The 15,058-nt window shown below is 38.4% G+C and overlaps 1 protein-coding gene across 1 annotated transcript in view; it reads left to right on the top strand.

Moving 5' to 3' along the window:
• LOC121867869 (coiled-coil and C2 domain-containing protein 1-like) overlaps positions 1-15,058 on the top strand; it is a 63,233-nt gene that overhangs the window by 2,438 nt on the left and 45,737 nt on the right. The window contains exons 2-5 of the mRNA XM_042367993.1: positions 3,174-3,294; positions 3,710-3,816; positions 10,310-10,563; positions 13,035-13,341. Of these exons, the coding sequence (XP_042223927.1) occupies positions 3,174-3,294; positions 3,710-3,816; positions 10,310-10,563; positions 13,035-13,341 (789 nt within the window). The remainder of the gene's footprint in view (positions 1-3,173; positions 3,295-3,709; positions 3,817-10,309; positions 10,564-13,034; positions 13,342-15,058) is intronic.

Here is a 15,058-nt window from a genome sequence, read left to right as displayed (position 1 = left end):
TCCTTTACCTGTATTGTATACTGTATACAGTATGTGTGTGTAGATACACACACACACAAAGCAATACAAATACAGTGGTCCCTCGGTTAACGAGATTTCGGTTAACGAGTTACCTTCTATAAGATTCTTAACTTCGGTTAACGAGCAATCCCTCGATTAACGAGTTTCTTACGAGCCAACCAGAACATGTTTTCGCTTGCATTTGGTGGTCCACCAGCTGTAGTATTAGTCCGTCAATACAGTAATCGGTTCTAGGGCTTACCATTTTAGCAAATATCAAGAAGTTTATACTATTCAATAATTTTAAAAGTTTAATATTAAATGTTTTAGTCATTTTAACAATTATTGAACATAATTGAAGATAATGAAACTAGTTTTATGCTCGCCATCCAGCCTCTCAACACACCATACAGGCGTCAGTCTTTGTGTCTTTTCAGTGGAGGTAACATCTTGCTTGAGACTCTCTTCAACTAAACGCTTTTTTTCTGTGTTTGCAAGCAAATTATTGGTCATTTTGAAATTTATTTTACATATTGACAATATATAATGTAGTGCAGTGTTGACTTAAAGAAAATAATCTTGAATTATACCAAGAGAACTAAAATTTTATGGGTGAAATGGCGCCATGGGGTGACTTCTCTTCCACCCCAAGGTCTTCTCTTCTCCCTTCTCCTCCACCCCCATTCTAATTCCCATCATCCTCATCCAGGAGCCTTCTACATACACACCTCAAAGTAAGTAGACTTTTCTACCTTTTTTGTTGAATTTGGGCAATTTTCGGTGAGCTGGAACCAATTACCAAAAACCCTTTGAAACAATGGTTTCTGTTAACGAGCAACCTTCTAGAACGGATTGTGCTCGTTAACTGAGGGACCACTGTAAACAATAATTGGAAAATCCTCTCACAAATAATTAGAAACAGGTGTTGTATTAAAAATGTTGAGTCAACCCTCAAGTCTACACCGTTCATTGTTATTAATAAAGCACGGAGTGGACTTGAGGTAGACTCAACATTTTTAATACTACATTTGTTTCTGTTTATTTGTGAGAGGATTTTCCAATTATTAATTATTTGTACTGTATATGTTTTGTTTTGCGTGTGTATGTCTACACATACACACATACAGTTGTACCCCACTTAACGCGGTCAATAGAACCCAGAGGGGCCCGTGTTAAGTGAAATCCGCGTTAAGTGAACAACAGAACATATGGGATTAATTCCAATAGAAACCGGCCCGACCCCCAAACTCCACTTTTTGAAGACACATAACTATGTTGTAGTAAAAATAACATCTTAATTTTATGATGGTACATGCACACAATTAATACTTAAGAGAAATAGAGAAATACAGTCGCCAAGTTAATGTCCATTCAAATAATGGACTCAACTCCCTCCCCCTCTCACATTACACTGCCGGCTCTTCCCTCTCTGAGAAATTTTTGGGGGAAAACCACTAAATTTTAATAAATAATACCTCAAACTATAGTTAGGATAATACAATTGACATTGCTGGATTCCTTGTAAGACCAGGAATATTTTGAATATAAATGTCATATATTTTGCACAAACGATAACAGTTACCCAGAGAAAAAATTTTATCTAAAATTTGTATGTCTAATGCAAAATATATGATGTTTATATTCAAAATGATCACCAAATTATAAGAATTCCAGCAATGTAAATTATATTCTGACCGGGTAATTTGTATGAATTTTATGAGCTAAAACAAATATCTTCAGTTCATAAAAAAAAAAAAATATTCTTCACAGGGTAACAGATGGTCGGTCGGTCCCTCCCTCCCCCCCACCCCCCACCAACCATCCCAAGGAGATGTGTGGGAAAACCAGAATACTTAACTTTTTTGTAATAAATAATACCTCAAACTAAAGTTAGGATAATATAATTGACATTGCTGGATTCCTTGTAAGACCAGGAATATTTTGAATATAAATGTCATATATTTTGCACAAAAGATAACATAGTTACTCAGAGAAAATTTTTTATCTAAAATTTGTATGTCTAATGCAAAATATATGATGTTTATATTCAAAATGATCACCAAATTATAAGAATTCCAGCAATGTAAATTATATTCTGGCCGGGTAATTTGTATGAATTTTATTAGCTAAAACAGGCAGTCAGGCAGGGTGGCGGGTGGGGCAAATCTAAAAATAGCGTCTCGAGCCGGACACTCACCGCGTATATGTGGAAAAAATCCGTGTTAAGTGAAAGTTCAGCTCTGGCGAGGCACCGCGTATATGATAAAACGCGTTAAGTGAAACCGCGTTAGGCGGGGTAATACTGTATATACAATACAGGTAAAATAAATAATTGTTGTAAGGACAAACACATAAAGGGATTATACATTTCTCTGTACAAAAAATTTGTTGCCATTTTGGTAACTTACACCCCCCCCCCCCTCCTGCAAATTTGTAGGGCATGCTGTACACCAGAATAATTTCCAGGTACCCAGAAAATTCCGGTGATGAGGGAATTTTTTTTCAGCTTTGAGAGGGTTTCTCTCATTATCTGGAAATCTCTTATTCCTGGAAGTGTTCTGCTCCAGTTATTCTGGCTAACGGAGAGATGTGACCGACCTACCGCCCAAACGGCTAACAGGGTAAAAGTGAAAAATAGAGTTTTGACCAATGGAAATATTTGCTGTTCACTAACAGTACCCATGTCAATAAACAGATTTAATTTTTTTTTGCTGAACGATGAAGATCTTGATGAAAAATATTTCTCTTATTATTAACACATGGTACATTGGAATTCAGGGGTAATTTTATTTTTTATTTTGTAAAATAGTTTATTCCAATACAATTGCAGTTTAGTTGAGTGTCTTATAAAATCCAGTACAGAACAGTGTGTAAAGTATTTCTATACCCAGTTTTTATTAGGTTTAGGAGTGGCCGGATGTTGTTTTCATTTGTCGCTAAAAATGTAATGAGGTTGGGGTCAATAAGGTTAGGTCAGATTGGGTGCTCTGGGTTGACCTTTTTCAGTGTCAGGTAAAGTAATTTGGATAACTTGGGAGGATCCAAGCAGATTTGGGGAGGCCTAAGCTACTAATGATGACAAGTAAAATGAACAAACATGAGCTGCTTGGCTATGGGCTCCACTAGAAGACAAGGTCTTATGATGATCAATTCTACCATTTTTCTCTGGACAGCTAGGCCTGATGGATGTACCAGGGATGGATAATTTTCATGATGATGAAGATCATGCTGACTTAGAAGCTGAGTTAGCTGCTCTTACTGGTGGTGGAGGAGGGAATAAGCAACTTAAGAAAGGTAAGGAAACAAACATGATTGTCATTACATATGTGTACTGTACAGTATATTAAAAGAGTTAATACTGAATAGGAAATGTGATGAAGGTTAGCAGATGCAGTCCCCAGATGATGACAGAATGAAATTTATACAAGTGAAAGGAAAGTGATTGTTCCAGGACTTATGATGGGTCAACAAGTAGTCAATTGTTATTTGGGTTAGGTGACTACACCTTGATTTGTGTGTAGGGTAGTTCTCAGCAATTTGTATAGGTGGCTTGAACTTTATTCACTTCACTGATGTTTGCTATTGGTAGCGCAGAATTAAGAGTTATATGTTCATAGAACAATGGTTTAAAATCTTAAAGAATTATTAAAATATGAGAAACAGTGGTGCTCATTTCACTAAATTTATGACTTATAATCTATACTGGTAGGTAAACCTGCAGTGTCTCCAGATGACTTGGCTAAGATGGTTGCTGAGTGTATGCAAGATGACTATGATAATGATCAACTTAATGATGAAGATGACCCAGAGTTACTGGTATGTACAATTCATTTAGGAAACTGCTGTAATTCCCTGCATCAAAAGCTTGATCAGAGCAGAGATCTGCTGTTTTGTCCCATTAGTTTAACACATCTCTTAATGCTGTTTAGAAAGCTAGGAATATAGATGCAGAGTTAAATACCTGTACTTTAGAGAGGAAGGCTAAAACTATTTACATATAGCTATTGTACTTGCGGTATATTGTACTGTACATATCTACCGCACTAAACAACAGATAATACATTTCTAAGTCCAGGTCGTAAGTCGAAAATGCAAAAAATAATACATAGAAAATCTAAAATGAAATACAGTATACAGTAAAAGAAATCAATAATGAAGAGTGAAATAGTGTAACTGTGCACTTACCTTTAATGTAGTCGGCTAAATGCACGCGGGGACCCCATAATTTTTTTATTATACATGGAGACTACATAAACTGGATGAAGCAGAGGAGGAGACAGGGCTGGGTGGGTCATCAATGTCGCTTTCTTCAGACAGGTTAACATACAGGGGAAACTTGCTTGTTGAAGGTATTGGATCATCTTTAGGGATTGAAGAGGCAGCACTGGTAGGGTGTGAGGAGACAGCAATGGGGGACTTCTTAAAATATATGTCCAATTTAGATTGCACAGTTTGCCTTTTTTTTTTTTCATTGTAAATCTTGTAGCAAGCACGTGCATCTTCGATCATTCTGTCAACTTTTGTAAAATGCTCAACATTTTGATCCATTCCATCAAACATTTGCATCCCCTTATTAATTGTAGCAAATGCCTCTGCCATTTGTTTCACTGAAAAATTTTTGGGGGGTGAAGGTTCTTCTTCTACATTTTGACTCTCTTCTTCCTCTGCAATTTTCTGTGCATCCAGTTCAATAAGATCCTCGTTACTTAGCTCTTCTGCTACACTTTCAACCAACTGCTCAACATCTTCATTATCAATTTCTAACTCCAGCTGTTTACCCAACTCCTCTATCTTGTTACTAATCGCAGAAATTACTTCATCTTCATTAAATCCTCTGAAACTGTTCACATATCTTTTCAGGACTTTCTTCCATATTCTATTCATGCACTGACTTGTAACCTCATCCCATGCTGCAGCTATGTTCTTTAGACATTTCAAAATGTTGTTGTCCTTCCAAAACTCTGAGCGTTTTCTCACCTTCAGTAGCAGCAACAGCCTGAGCGAAGGTCTTACGTAAATAATTGGCTTTAAAAGCTGCAATAGCACCTTGATCCATGGGTTGGATGATAGAGGTAGTGTTAGGTGAAATGTAGACTACCTTAACATCAGGGTGCAGGTCGTCCAGGTGTGGTGGGTGTCCTGGAGCATTATCCAAAATTAACAAAATCTTGAATGCAATCCCTCGTTGCAGACAATACTCCTTGGCTCGAGGAATGAAACAATTCATGAACCAATCCTCAAACAGTACTAGGGTCATCCTGGCTTTCTTGCTACTGCGATAAAACACTTGGCAGTGTGTGGTTGCTGACATGATAAAGCTCTTGGGTTCTCTGAATGATACATCATGAAGGGCTTGATCTTCAAACCCCCCCCCCCAACAGAAGTGTGATTTGGTCCTTGAATGCCTTGAGTCCCGGCATTGTTTTCGCCTCTGTGGATGTATGTCCGTTCTAGCATGCGCTTCCATAATAAGCCAGTTTCATCCACATTAAATATTTGCTCAGGCAAATAATTTCCCTCCATGATGACACGATCTAGCTCCTTAAAGCTTTGGTAGCACCCACATCAGCACCTGCTGCCTCTCCACTCACCTTTATACTCTGCAAACTGTAGCGGTTCTTAAACCTTGGGAACCACCCATTACTTGCTGTGCAGTAATACTCCGATTTACGCGGTACCCCACCAGAACCGGAATTCCCACTTTACGCAGTGCATCTACTCATATAAGCGGAGAGCGGCTGGCGGTCCTGCCGCGCCGCCATTTTTGAATTCAAATCTCCCGCTATCTCCTGCCATCCCGCCATGCTTGGGCAAGCGGGCCGAGTAGGTTGCGCAGTGGATGCCTCTGTTGCGTTATCGCTGACGTCATATGACGTATCGGATTGTGATTGGGCCATGCATCCTTACCTCCCTCCGCTGCTAGCTATGATTGGTTTAATGTAATATGACGTGCCTTCCCGCTGGCGGGTAGAAGGCGCTTGACCTAGCCCCGTCAGTTACATCCGTCCCGGCCACACCGTGTATACAGGTATCTATTGTTCCGTAAGAATGGCTGCCGCTGGACCACCACCACCACAGAAGAACCTTGCATTACCTGGACCCAGCCGCCCTAAACCAAAGAAGATACGACGTGCCCTAAGTTATGAGGTGAAGTACAGTATAATGCAAGAATTAGAAAATGGAACAAGACAGGTTGATCTCGCGCGGCAGCATGGTGTTAACGAATCTACAATCCTGACGATCAAGAAGGATGCAGCCAAGATAAAATAACACATGAACATCACAAAGTCTGCAGGGGCTTCAATGATCAAGTATTGCCAGAACAAGGTGCTTCTCAAGACAGAAAATTTACTTGTGTGTTACTTGATTCGTCAGGCAAGACAGAACATGGCGGTCGACACGCGGTCAGTTCAGGAGTACGCACGTGATCTGTACGCAGCAGTGTCACGTAAGGTGGGAATTGCAGAGCCCAAACCCTTCAATGCTTCCTCTGGTTGGCTGCACAGGTTTAAGAAGAGGAACAAGATCACCAACATTAACATTGGTGGTGAAGAAGCGAGTGCTGCCCGTGTTGCGGCTAGGGATTTTCCTCCGTTCTTACGTGAGATTGTGGAGGAAGGACAGTACACCGACGACCAGGTGTTTAACATGGACGAATCTGGTCTTTTTTGGAAAAAGCTACCTTCCAAGACCTTCGTTGTGAAGAATGCCAGCAAGATTCGGGACGGAAGTTGCAGAAGGAGCGCATCACCGTCCTGTTTACCACCAATGCCTCCGGTACCTGTAAGCTCAAGTTATCGGTGATCCACACAGCCCGCAAGCCGCACGCCTACAAGAGCATGGACATGACCAAGCTAAATGTCCACTGGTTGACCGCACGTAAGGCATGGATGTTCTCTACACTGTCCCTCTCCTGGTTTGATGACTGTTTTGTTCCTGATGTAAAGAAATTCTGTGAGCGACAGAATGTGCCATTCAATATTTTGTTGCTGCTGGACAACGCACCAGGACACTCGCCCCTACTGTTAGATCGTCACCCCAATGTAAAAGTGGTCTTCCTTCCTCCCAACACTACGTCTATATTACAGCCCATGGACCAAGAGTTAATCTTTAATGTAAAAGCTGCATTCTCAACAAAAAAATTCCAGCTCCTGAACGACTACACCACCACCAGGGAAGAGTTGCATAACCTGAGTGACACCACCACCGATAGCAAGAGCGAAGAAGATGAGGATCAACAGTTGGAACAGCAAAAAATACTGTTCAAACAATTCTGGAGAGTATTTAACATCAAGAAAGCTGTGGACTTCTTGGTGGAGTCATGGGATCAGCTGTCTATTGCTACAATTCGTCACGCATGGAGACATGTGTTGCATGGAATACCAGGTGAGAGGAGTAGTCAATCTGTGACTGGTGAGGTTCAGAATGTTGCAGTAGCAGTGGACCTTGCCAGAGAAGCTGCGCAGACTGTTACAGTTCCAGGCTTCTCCGAGACCACCAACAACGACATCCTGGAGGTGATCAGAGATCCTGAAGTGACTGCCGACGAGATGTTGGAAGAAGAACACGTCAGTGAAGAGGAGGAAGAAGGTGCGTCATTCTCCGAAGAACACAGTTTAAGTCATAGTGATATTAAGTGTGCCATGGAGTGTGCAGAGAAAATGAAGTCCTTCCTTTCCCGCGACAATGACGATGACCGCTATGAAGTCTTCCATACCCGGCTGGTGCAGGCTATGGAGCCGTACATCAAGGTGTATCACGACAACATCAACACCAGCTGTCAGCAAAGCATAACAGATTTCTTCGCCCGCAACCCACCACAGCCAGCCCAAGCCAGTGATAGTGACAGTGAAGATGACTTTGAGGGATTTGTCAGGGAAGCCCTGACAACTGTAAGTGACAGTGATGGTGATTCACCTAGTAATGGTGATTCACCTGAGGGCCAGTAATCTGCCCTCTGCCTCGGAACCAGCCTCCATCCCTGTATGCCGACCCATCTCTTCTACTACCGTAAGTGTTCCACCTAACTTTTAGTTTTTCTAACCTAACCTCTATTTTTCCTATGTTAACCTTTATTTTTCCTAACCTAACCTCTTCTATATTACTTGTTTTTTCATACCATCATAAAGTTAAGATAAAATTTTTACTACAACATAGTTGTGTGTTGTCAAAAAGTGGAGTTTGGGGATCGGCCTGGACTCCATTTCAATTAATCCCATATGTTATGTTATTCACTTTACGCGTTTCTCACTTTACGCGGGACCCTCCGGGTTACATTAACCGCGTAAAGTGAGGGTTAACTGTATAGTGTATATATATAATATATATATATATATATATATATATATATATATATATATATATATATATATATATATATATATATATATATATATATATATATATATATATATATATATATATAAAAGAGAAAACTAAATATTTAGCATTTAAAGTGTACTGTACAGTGTTGTGGCTTGGCGCGGGGTTATGCAGTGTTTACAGTTCACGTTCGACATCACATGTTCAATTGATTTATGTGTTTTGTTTGTGAACAATTGCAGAAATAATTTATTAAATATTTATGTATACAGTATACCTGTACAGTATATGTAAATTGTAAAATTTTAAATAAAAGAGAAAATCAAAATATGTAGCGTTTTACACCCGCGCTCTGTTTACATCACACACAGTGTTTACAGTTCACGTTCGACATCACATGTTCAATTGATTTATGTGTTTTGTTTGGGAACAATTGCAGAAATTATTTATTTAATATTTATGTATATAGTATACCTGTACAGTATATGTAAATTGTAAAATTTTAAATGAGAGAAAAACAAAATACGTAGCATTTTAGACCCGCGCGCTCTGTTTACACCACACCTTCAGTCTGAAACACGTGTGAAGTTTTTAAGCGTCCTCAGTGTTTCTGATTACTGTTTCTCCAATTTCGTGATTATGGAAAAGAAGAATATCTCCGGGAAGCGTTCTGGTGATCGCATTTCCGGTGGTGATCGTAAAAGAAAAGCTATAACACTTGAAGAAAAGCTTGATGTTGTCAATTGCTTTGAAAATAAGGAAAAAACATGTGATACTGTGCATGCAACAGGAATACAGGAGTCTACTTTACGCACCATTAGAGACAATGCAGCAAAGATTAAAGCAAGCTGTATTGCTGGAAAAACCTTGAGTGCTAGCAAAAGTGTGAGATCACTGCCAAAGGAACTTGAGGAGATGGAACGGCCTCTAAGTGTTTGGATAGAAGATCAAACGTAAAAGCGATCTGGGACCCGCTTCCTCACCATTAAAGAGAAAGCCTTATCAACATATGAGGACCTAAAGAAAAACTGCACCTGATAATGATGATACTGATGATGACAATGACAACTGTCAAATCCTGTCTGCATGACTCCTCCCCCATCAACCTTCTCCCCCATCAAATTATATTCATATTTTTTCAAGGTAAAGTGTAACATTTACTGTATGATTTCATTATTACCGGTAGATATGAATGTAACATTTATTTAGACTGTGCTATCCTTTGTGTTAGGCTAACTACGAAACTTTTTTCGATTTGGAGTAATCTGCACCTAACCCTATTTTCTCCATAAGCCCTGTTATTTCTAATATGCGAATTTTTATAACACGATGTTTTACAAGAACACAACTATCGCGTTATAGCAGAACTGACTGTACGTATTAGTCATAACACTTTCTCCCATGACTTTTCAGTCTGTGACTCTTGGGGAAATGTGGATTGACCTGTCTTTTTTCCTCTTTAATATGGCTGCAGTTTAAGCATTAGTCTGTACCATGATGGTCTTACTTTTAAGAAAAGTAAGAATATTGCTGTGAATAATTGTAAAGATGTACGGTACCTGTTTAAAATTTGAAATTTAAGTTTCTGAACAATGTTTTCACTTTCCTTTTTTCACTGAACTTCTGTAGTGTGTTGCCTTTGGGCAGAGGGAGACAGCGGGGGATTTTGTGGTTAGTGGGTTACAAGTCAAAACTAGTAAAGTAGTGCTACAAGCATAAATTCAGCTTTCACATGTTAGTGTCATTCTGCACAGTTATTCATGGAATTTTAGTGGTACATTTCTCTTGAGTAGAGAAAGAAGCCAAATTTTTTGGGGGGGGTGTTCAGGTTAGCTATTGGTTACATAAATATAAATTCATTTGTCATAGGTCTATGAAGGAGACTTATTATGTGCTGTTCCTAGAATTCTTATTTTAACAATGATTATTATCTTAAACCAGGTTGTTGATATATTTGTCACTACAGTATTTTATTTGAAATTTGCAGGCTGAATTATCTGCTCTCAGTGCAACAGATGATGATGATGGAAGTATTCCTCCAGCTCCAATCAGGCCAGCTCCAACTATTCCAAATTGTCCATCTCCAGTCAGTGACTACCGTAATCCTGAGCCAAGAGCTCCCAGGAATGCACCAATGGCTGGTGGAAATAGCATTGTTACCTTGCTTGCTGAGAGAATTTCTTTGTATGAGCAGGCAGAGGCAAATGCAAAGGCATCTGGGGAGACTTCAAGGGCTCGAAGGTTTGTGTTTGTGTGATACATTTTACAGTTGGTGTTAGTCATGTTATTGCATTCCCTTGATATGTGTAGGTAAAGTAAATTTCTTCATCCATTAACGTCTGGTGTGCATTCCACAACTTTTGAACTGCTGAGAATTAAAAAAATTACTGTATACCATTAATAGATAGTGTCGCTCTCACAACATACTTTTCCTCACATGTAAGTGAAGGTCACACATGACAAAGATGCAATAATACATATTGTCCTTCCCATTCATAAGGGATATGTTTCTTGCCAACACCATGGTTTCCTGTGCTGCCGACGATTGAAGGCGTAGTAAACTTTACAATTTCATAAGCTGATTGATTGTCTAAAAAATGATAAATTAAAGTCATATTTAATGGTCTTCTTACACTAAGGGTCACAGCCTCAAGTGAAAAAACTCACAAGTATAGGAAGTTCTCAGGGCTAACTTCTCTATATGAACAGTAATAACCTGGTAGGGAATGTTGTGACATTAAGAGCTATGAATAAAAGGTACAGTAATACTTTAGATGTTTGACTCAGAAGAAGGATAAACTTTAACAAAATATTCTATAGACAAAAACTTGTTTCTTACACATGCAAATGGCCTTCATGAGGCAACCATACATATATATATTGTGTCAATGTATTTGATAATAACAGTTCCCAACTCTTATTGTCACAACATTTTCTGGCACATTATTACTGTTTACAACTTTTAGTGAAACAACATTCTCTAGCACATTACAGTATTACAACAGTTCACAACTCTTACTGTCACAACATTCTTCCTGTTATATATTATTAAAGACAATTTCTTTCAGACCTCAAAAAATCTAAAATCAAGTGAAAGAACTGCAATTTTTTCCTTTTGTTTTTACATAGTTTTTCTTTTGCTAGATAATGGACGTATAGTATATCCACCTCGTCTATCCAAAGCCATTTTTGCGCTTGATATGTTGTGGGCATACAGATACACTGAGTGCTACATTACAGTAAATTATTTATTCGAAATAAGATGAACAAAATTAACCTAGCTACAGTATTTTAAACCCTTACGCCCTGGGCGACGTTCCAGAATGCTCGCCTTTTCCCGCCACTGTTTAATTGCCCAGCGCGGGTTATCAGGTTCCAGTGTGACTATTTGCCTGTCATGCCACACCCTCGGCCACAGGGAAGCTTCCTGAACGTAATTGCTTACTTTTGTTTGTTTTATTTTCATTGTTTGTCCATTGTATCATGTTGTGTCAAAGTAATATTGCAAAAACTAGTGTACAGTAGTTGTATTGTAGTGTAGTATTACTGGAAAATAATACTATGATTATGTTATTTGTGGAATTATTATTCCGGTATTTATTTTATGCATTAATTGCTCTACCAAACACAAAGACAGCCAGACCGACTGCGAGTGTGTTGCTGAGCACTTTTTATGAAAAATAATGCAAATAAAATATTCTAAATGAATTATTTATAGGAAATATATCTTATGATCAGTAAATATATACATCCCGGACACAAAGGCAAGCTAAAAAGTAGCTTCTAAATGTGTAGGTGACCACAAGCACTCGCTGTCATAACAAGCTGTCCCCTTATCTCCCTCCCCCTCCCTCCTTCCACACTGCCAGGGAAGTTTCTAGAGGGTCAATATATAGTTTTTCTTACTTCTTTTTTATTGTTTTATCATTTAAAAGGGTTACAAAGTATTTTGGGAAAAGTTGATTTTTATTGATTTACCCTAGCGTGGGGGTACAGCCAGCGGCACCCTAACCCGGGGCTCAAGTGTTAACCCAAATTAATTATGCTACATCATCATTAGGTTAGGTTTGGTATGTTAAGTTGGTTCATGTTACTTCATAAATCATGTACAGTATATTGTTTGTTATGAAAATGAAGTTAAGCACTGGAAGGCTTTATTCAACTTAATACAACATCCATAGATCTGTAATAAACAGAATAACAGGAATCACAAATTACTAATGACTAAGCTTCAAGTAACAGAATTGGCTTAACACAAATAAACATAACATAAGAAATATAAGAGAACTTCAAACAATATAATCTAGAGCACTTAACCAACTAAACATAACACATCACTGTTGTTATCACTGGAAGCTTTCATGTGCCAACAACACACCAGTTGTAGTATCAGAAGGATGTAGATTATTTTCAGAAAGAAATACAATAGAAAAACAAGAATACAAAAATTTCAAATTCCTTCTTGATATATGTCTTTCACAAAGAAAGGAAGAAGTTGACTTCAGTGCAATATTAGTAAAAAAAATACTGTAGATGTCTTAGGTGCAAAGGACTCATCACATACAATACTGTATTACCTATTTTGTACAATTTGCATATTATATACCACTGTTATACATTATACACATGTCATGTCATAATATTTCATGGTGTTTCTCATTGCTTGTTCAAGAACCTAAAAACACTTTATACAAAGTTTCCTTGTTTTCTAGATTTAATCGTGGCCTGAAAACTTTGATACAAATGCAGAAGGCTGTTAAGGCTGGTCATCCTATTGAAGAGGATGAGATTCCTCCTGCTGTTGTCGTCAAGTTAAGTGGTGGCAGTAAAGGAGGATCAGCTGACACAACCTCTACCTCTTCTCCTGCTGCTTTATCACCATCTGAGGAACGGCCTGGACCAGTTACTACCCATAGTAACCCACTTGGTCCACCGGCGTCTATACCGCATGAAGTTGTTTTCCAAGACACAGGCAAGCCTAGACCACAGCCCCCACCAAGGTCAAGTCTAGAGAAATGGGTAAGAATTTCAGAAATTTGTAATTTAAAAAAACAAACAATGTTGTCAATTCATGTGTCCAAGAAAAGCATATACCTGTACTGTAATAAACCATAGTACCTGTACAGGGAATGACCATTATACGATGGATCTATTTATGCTTTTATGTTGTTAAAAATTAGCACCATTAACCGCCATGCGATGGCTAAAAATCAGTCTTACGATGGTCGCTGCCCGAATGTTTTTCCTGCATTGTCACTGCTATGAAAAAGTGATGTGCAGTAACTCACAATATTATGAGATGTGATGAGGCAGTCTCGGAATGGCATAACATGTGCGACCCACACGGAATGCTGGGAGACAGCCCATCCTCAGTGACTGCCAGGCTAAGCTGTTGAATTGTGTCATGTCGCCCAGAAAGTGGTTTGTATGTGGAAGAAACTTTTTTGTACAAAAAATAATATACTCTGTACCATTAAATATGAAGAATAAAAAAAAAATAGTAAATAAAAAAAATAAGAAATAATTCATTGCCTTTTGGCAATCTTTTCACTGCACACACAAGACAGTAGAGCTGTGAGGGAAAGCTGCTCCCTCACTCTCTGTGCTAGCTCCCACACCTAATAAATCTTTAATCTCTTTTATGTTTTTAACCCTATGAAAATTATAGTTTGTTTTTGTACGTTCTGTATGAACAATTGTTTGTGTGTGTAGCAGAGTAAAAAAATAAATAAATTCTGAAGAAACTTACGGTATGTATATCTACCAGAAATTGCAAGTTAAAAAATAACAATAATGCAGCTAGCAGTTTGGCTGAAGGTTGAGATACCGACAACTCTCTCCCTTCCTGCTTCCATGATCCACACTCGGTTATGGGGACATAAAAAATTATTATTCTGTATTTTTTTTACTGTACAGTATTATAATAATTTCTTTTTTTTTTCACATTCTCTATGAACGATTATGTGTGCATGTAACTAAAAAAAAGGAAAGAAGAAAATTACTGTATTTATGGCATAAGATGCACTTTTTTGTCTGAAAAATGGCTAAAAAAAATTGTCCTGCTTCCTATATGTGAAGTTCCGGTCCCATAGCCTAATGAATCTCCTGGTTGCTGTCTCCAGTAGGCTAAATTCCACTTAACACAACTCCAGAATTAAAAATATGTTATTGCTTACAGTATACACTGGTCCCTCGGTTAACGAACACAATTCGTTCCACAGAGTCGTTCATTAACCGAAAATTTTGTTAACCGAATCCATTGTTTTAATGGGATATTGGGTAATTGGTTCCAGCTCACAGAAAAGTACATACAAAGTAAAAAAAAAAATGCAATAAAAGTACACTTACTTTGAGGTGTGTATGTAGAAGGTTCCTGGATGATGATGATGATGATGGGAATTAGAAGTGGGGGTGGAGCAGAAGGGGGAAGAGAAGGAAGTGGGGATGGAGTAGAAATCACCTTTCAGGGGATCCATGCTTGATGCATTAGTTTCACCAATAAAATTTTAAGTTCACTAGGTGTAATCCAAAATTATTTTATTTAAATCAACACTGCACTGCGCTATATATTATCAATATGTTAACTAAATTTCAGAATGACCAATAATTTTAATGTAAAATTGCAAAAATATTCAAGACGCCAACAAAATTGATGCTCACTCCACTGTCAACAAAGCCAAACTGACGCCTGGTGGGTGAGTCAAGCGGCTGATGGGCGCACAAAAAACTATTTCCC

Source organism: Homarus americanus, unplaced genomic scaffold (genome assembly GCF_018991925.1).
Source record: "Homarus americanus isolate GMGI-L3 unplaced genomic scaffold, GMGI_Hamer_2.0 scaffold37032, whole genome shotgun sequence".
NCBI lineage: Eukaryota > Metazoa > Arthropoda > Malacostraca > Decapoda > Nephropidae > Homarus > Homarus americanus.
The sequence above is the reverse complement of the archived record's forward strand: the minus strand, read 5'-3'. Positions and strand labels throughout refer to the sequence as shown.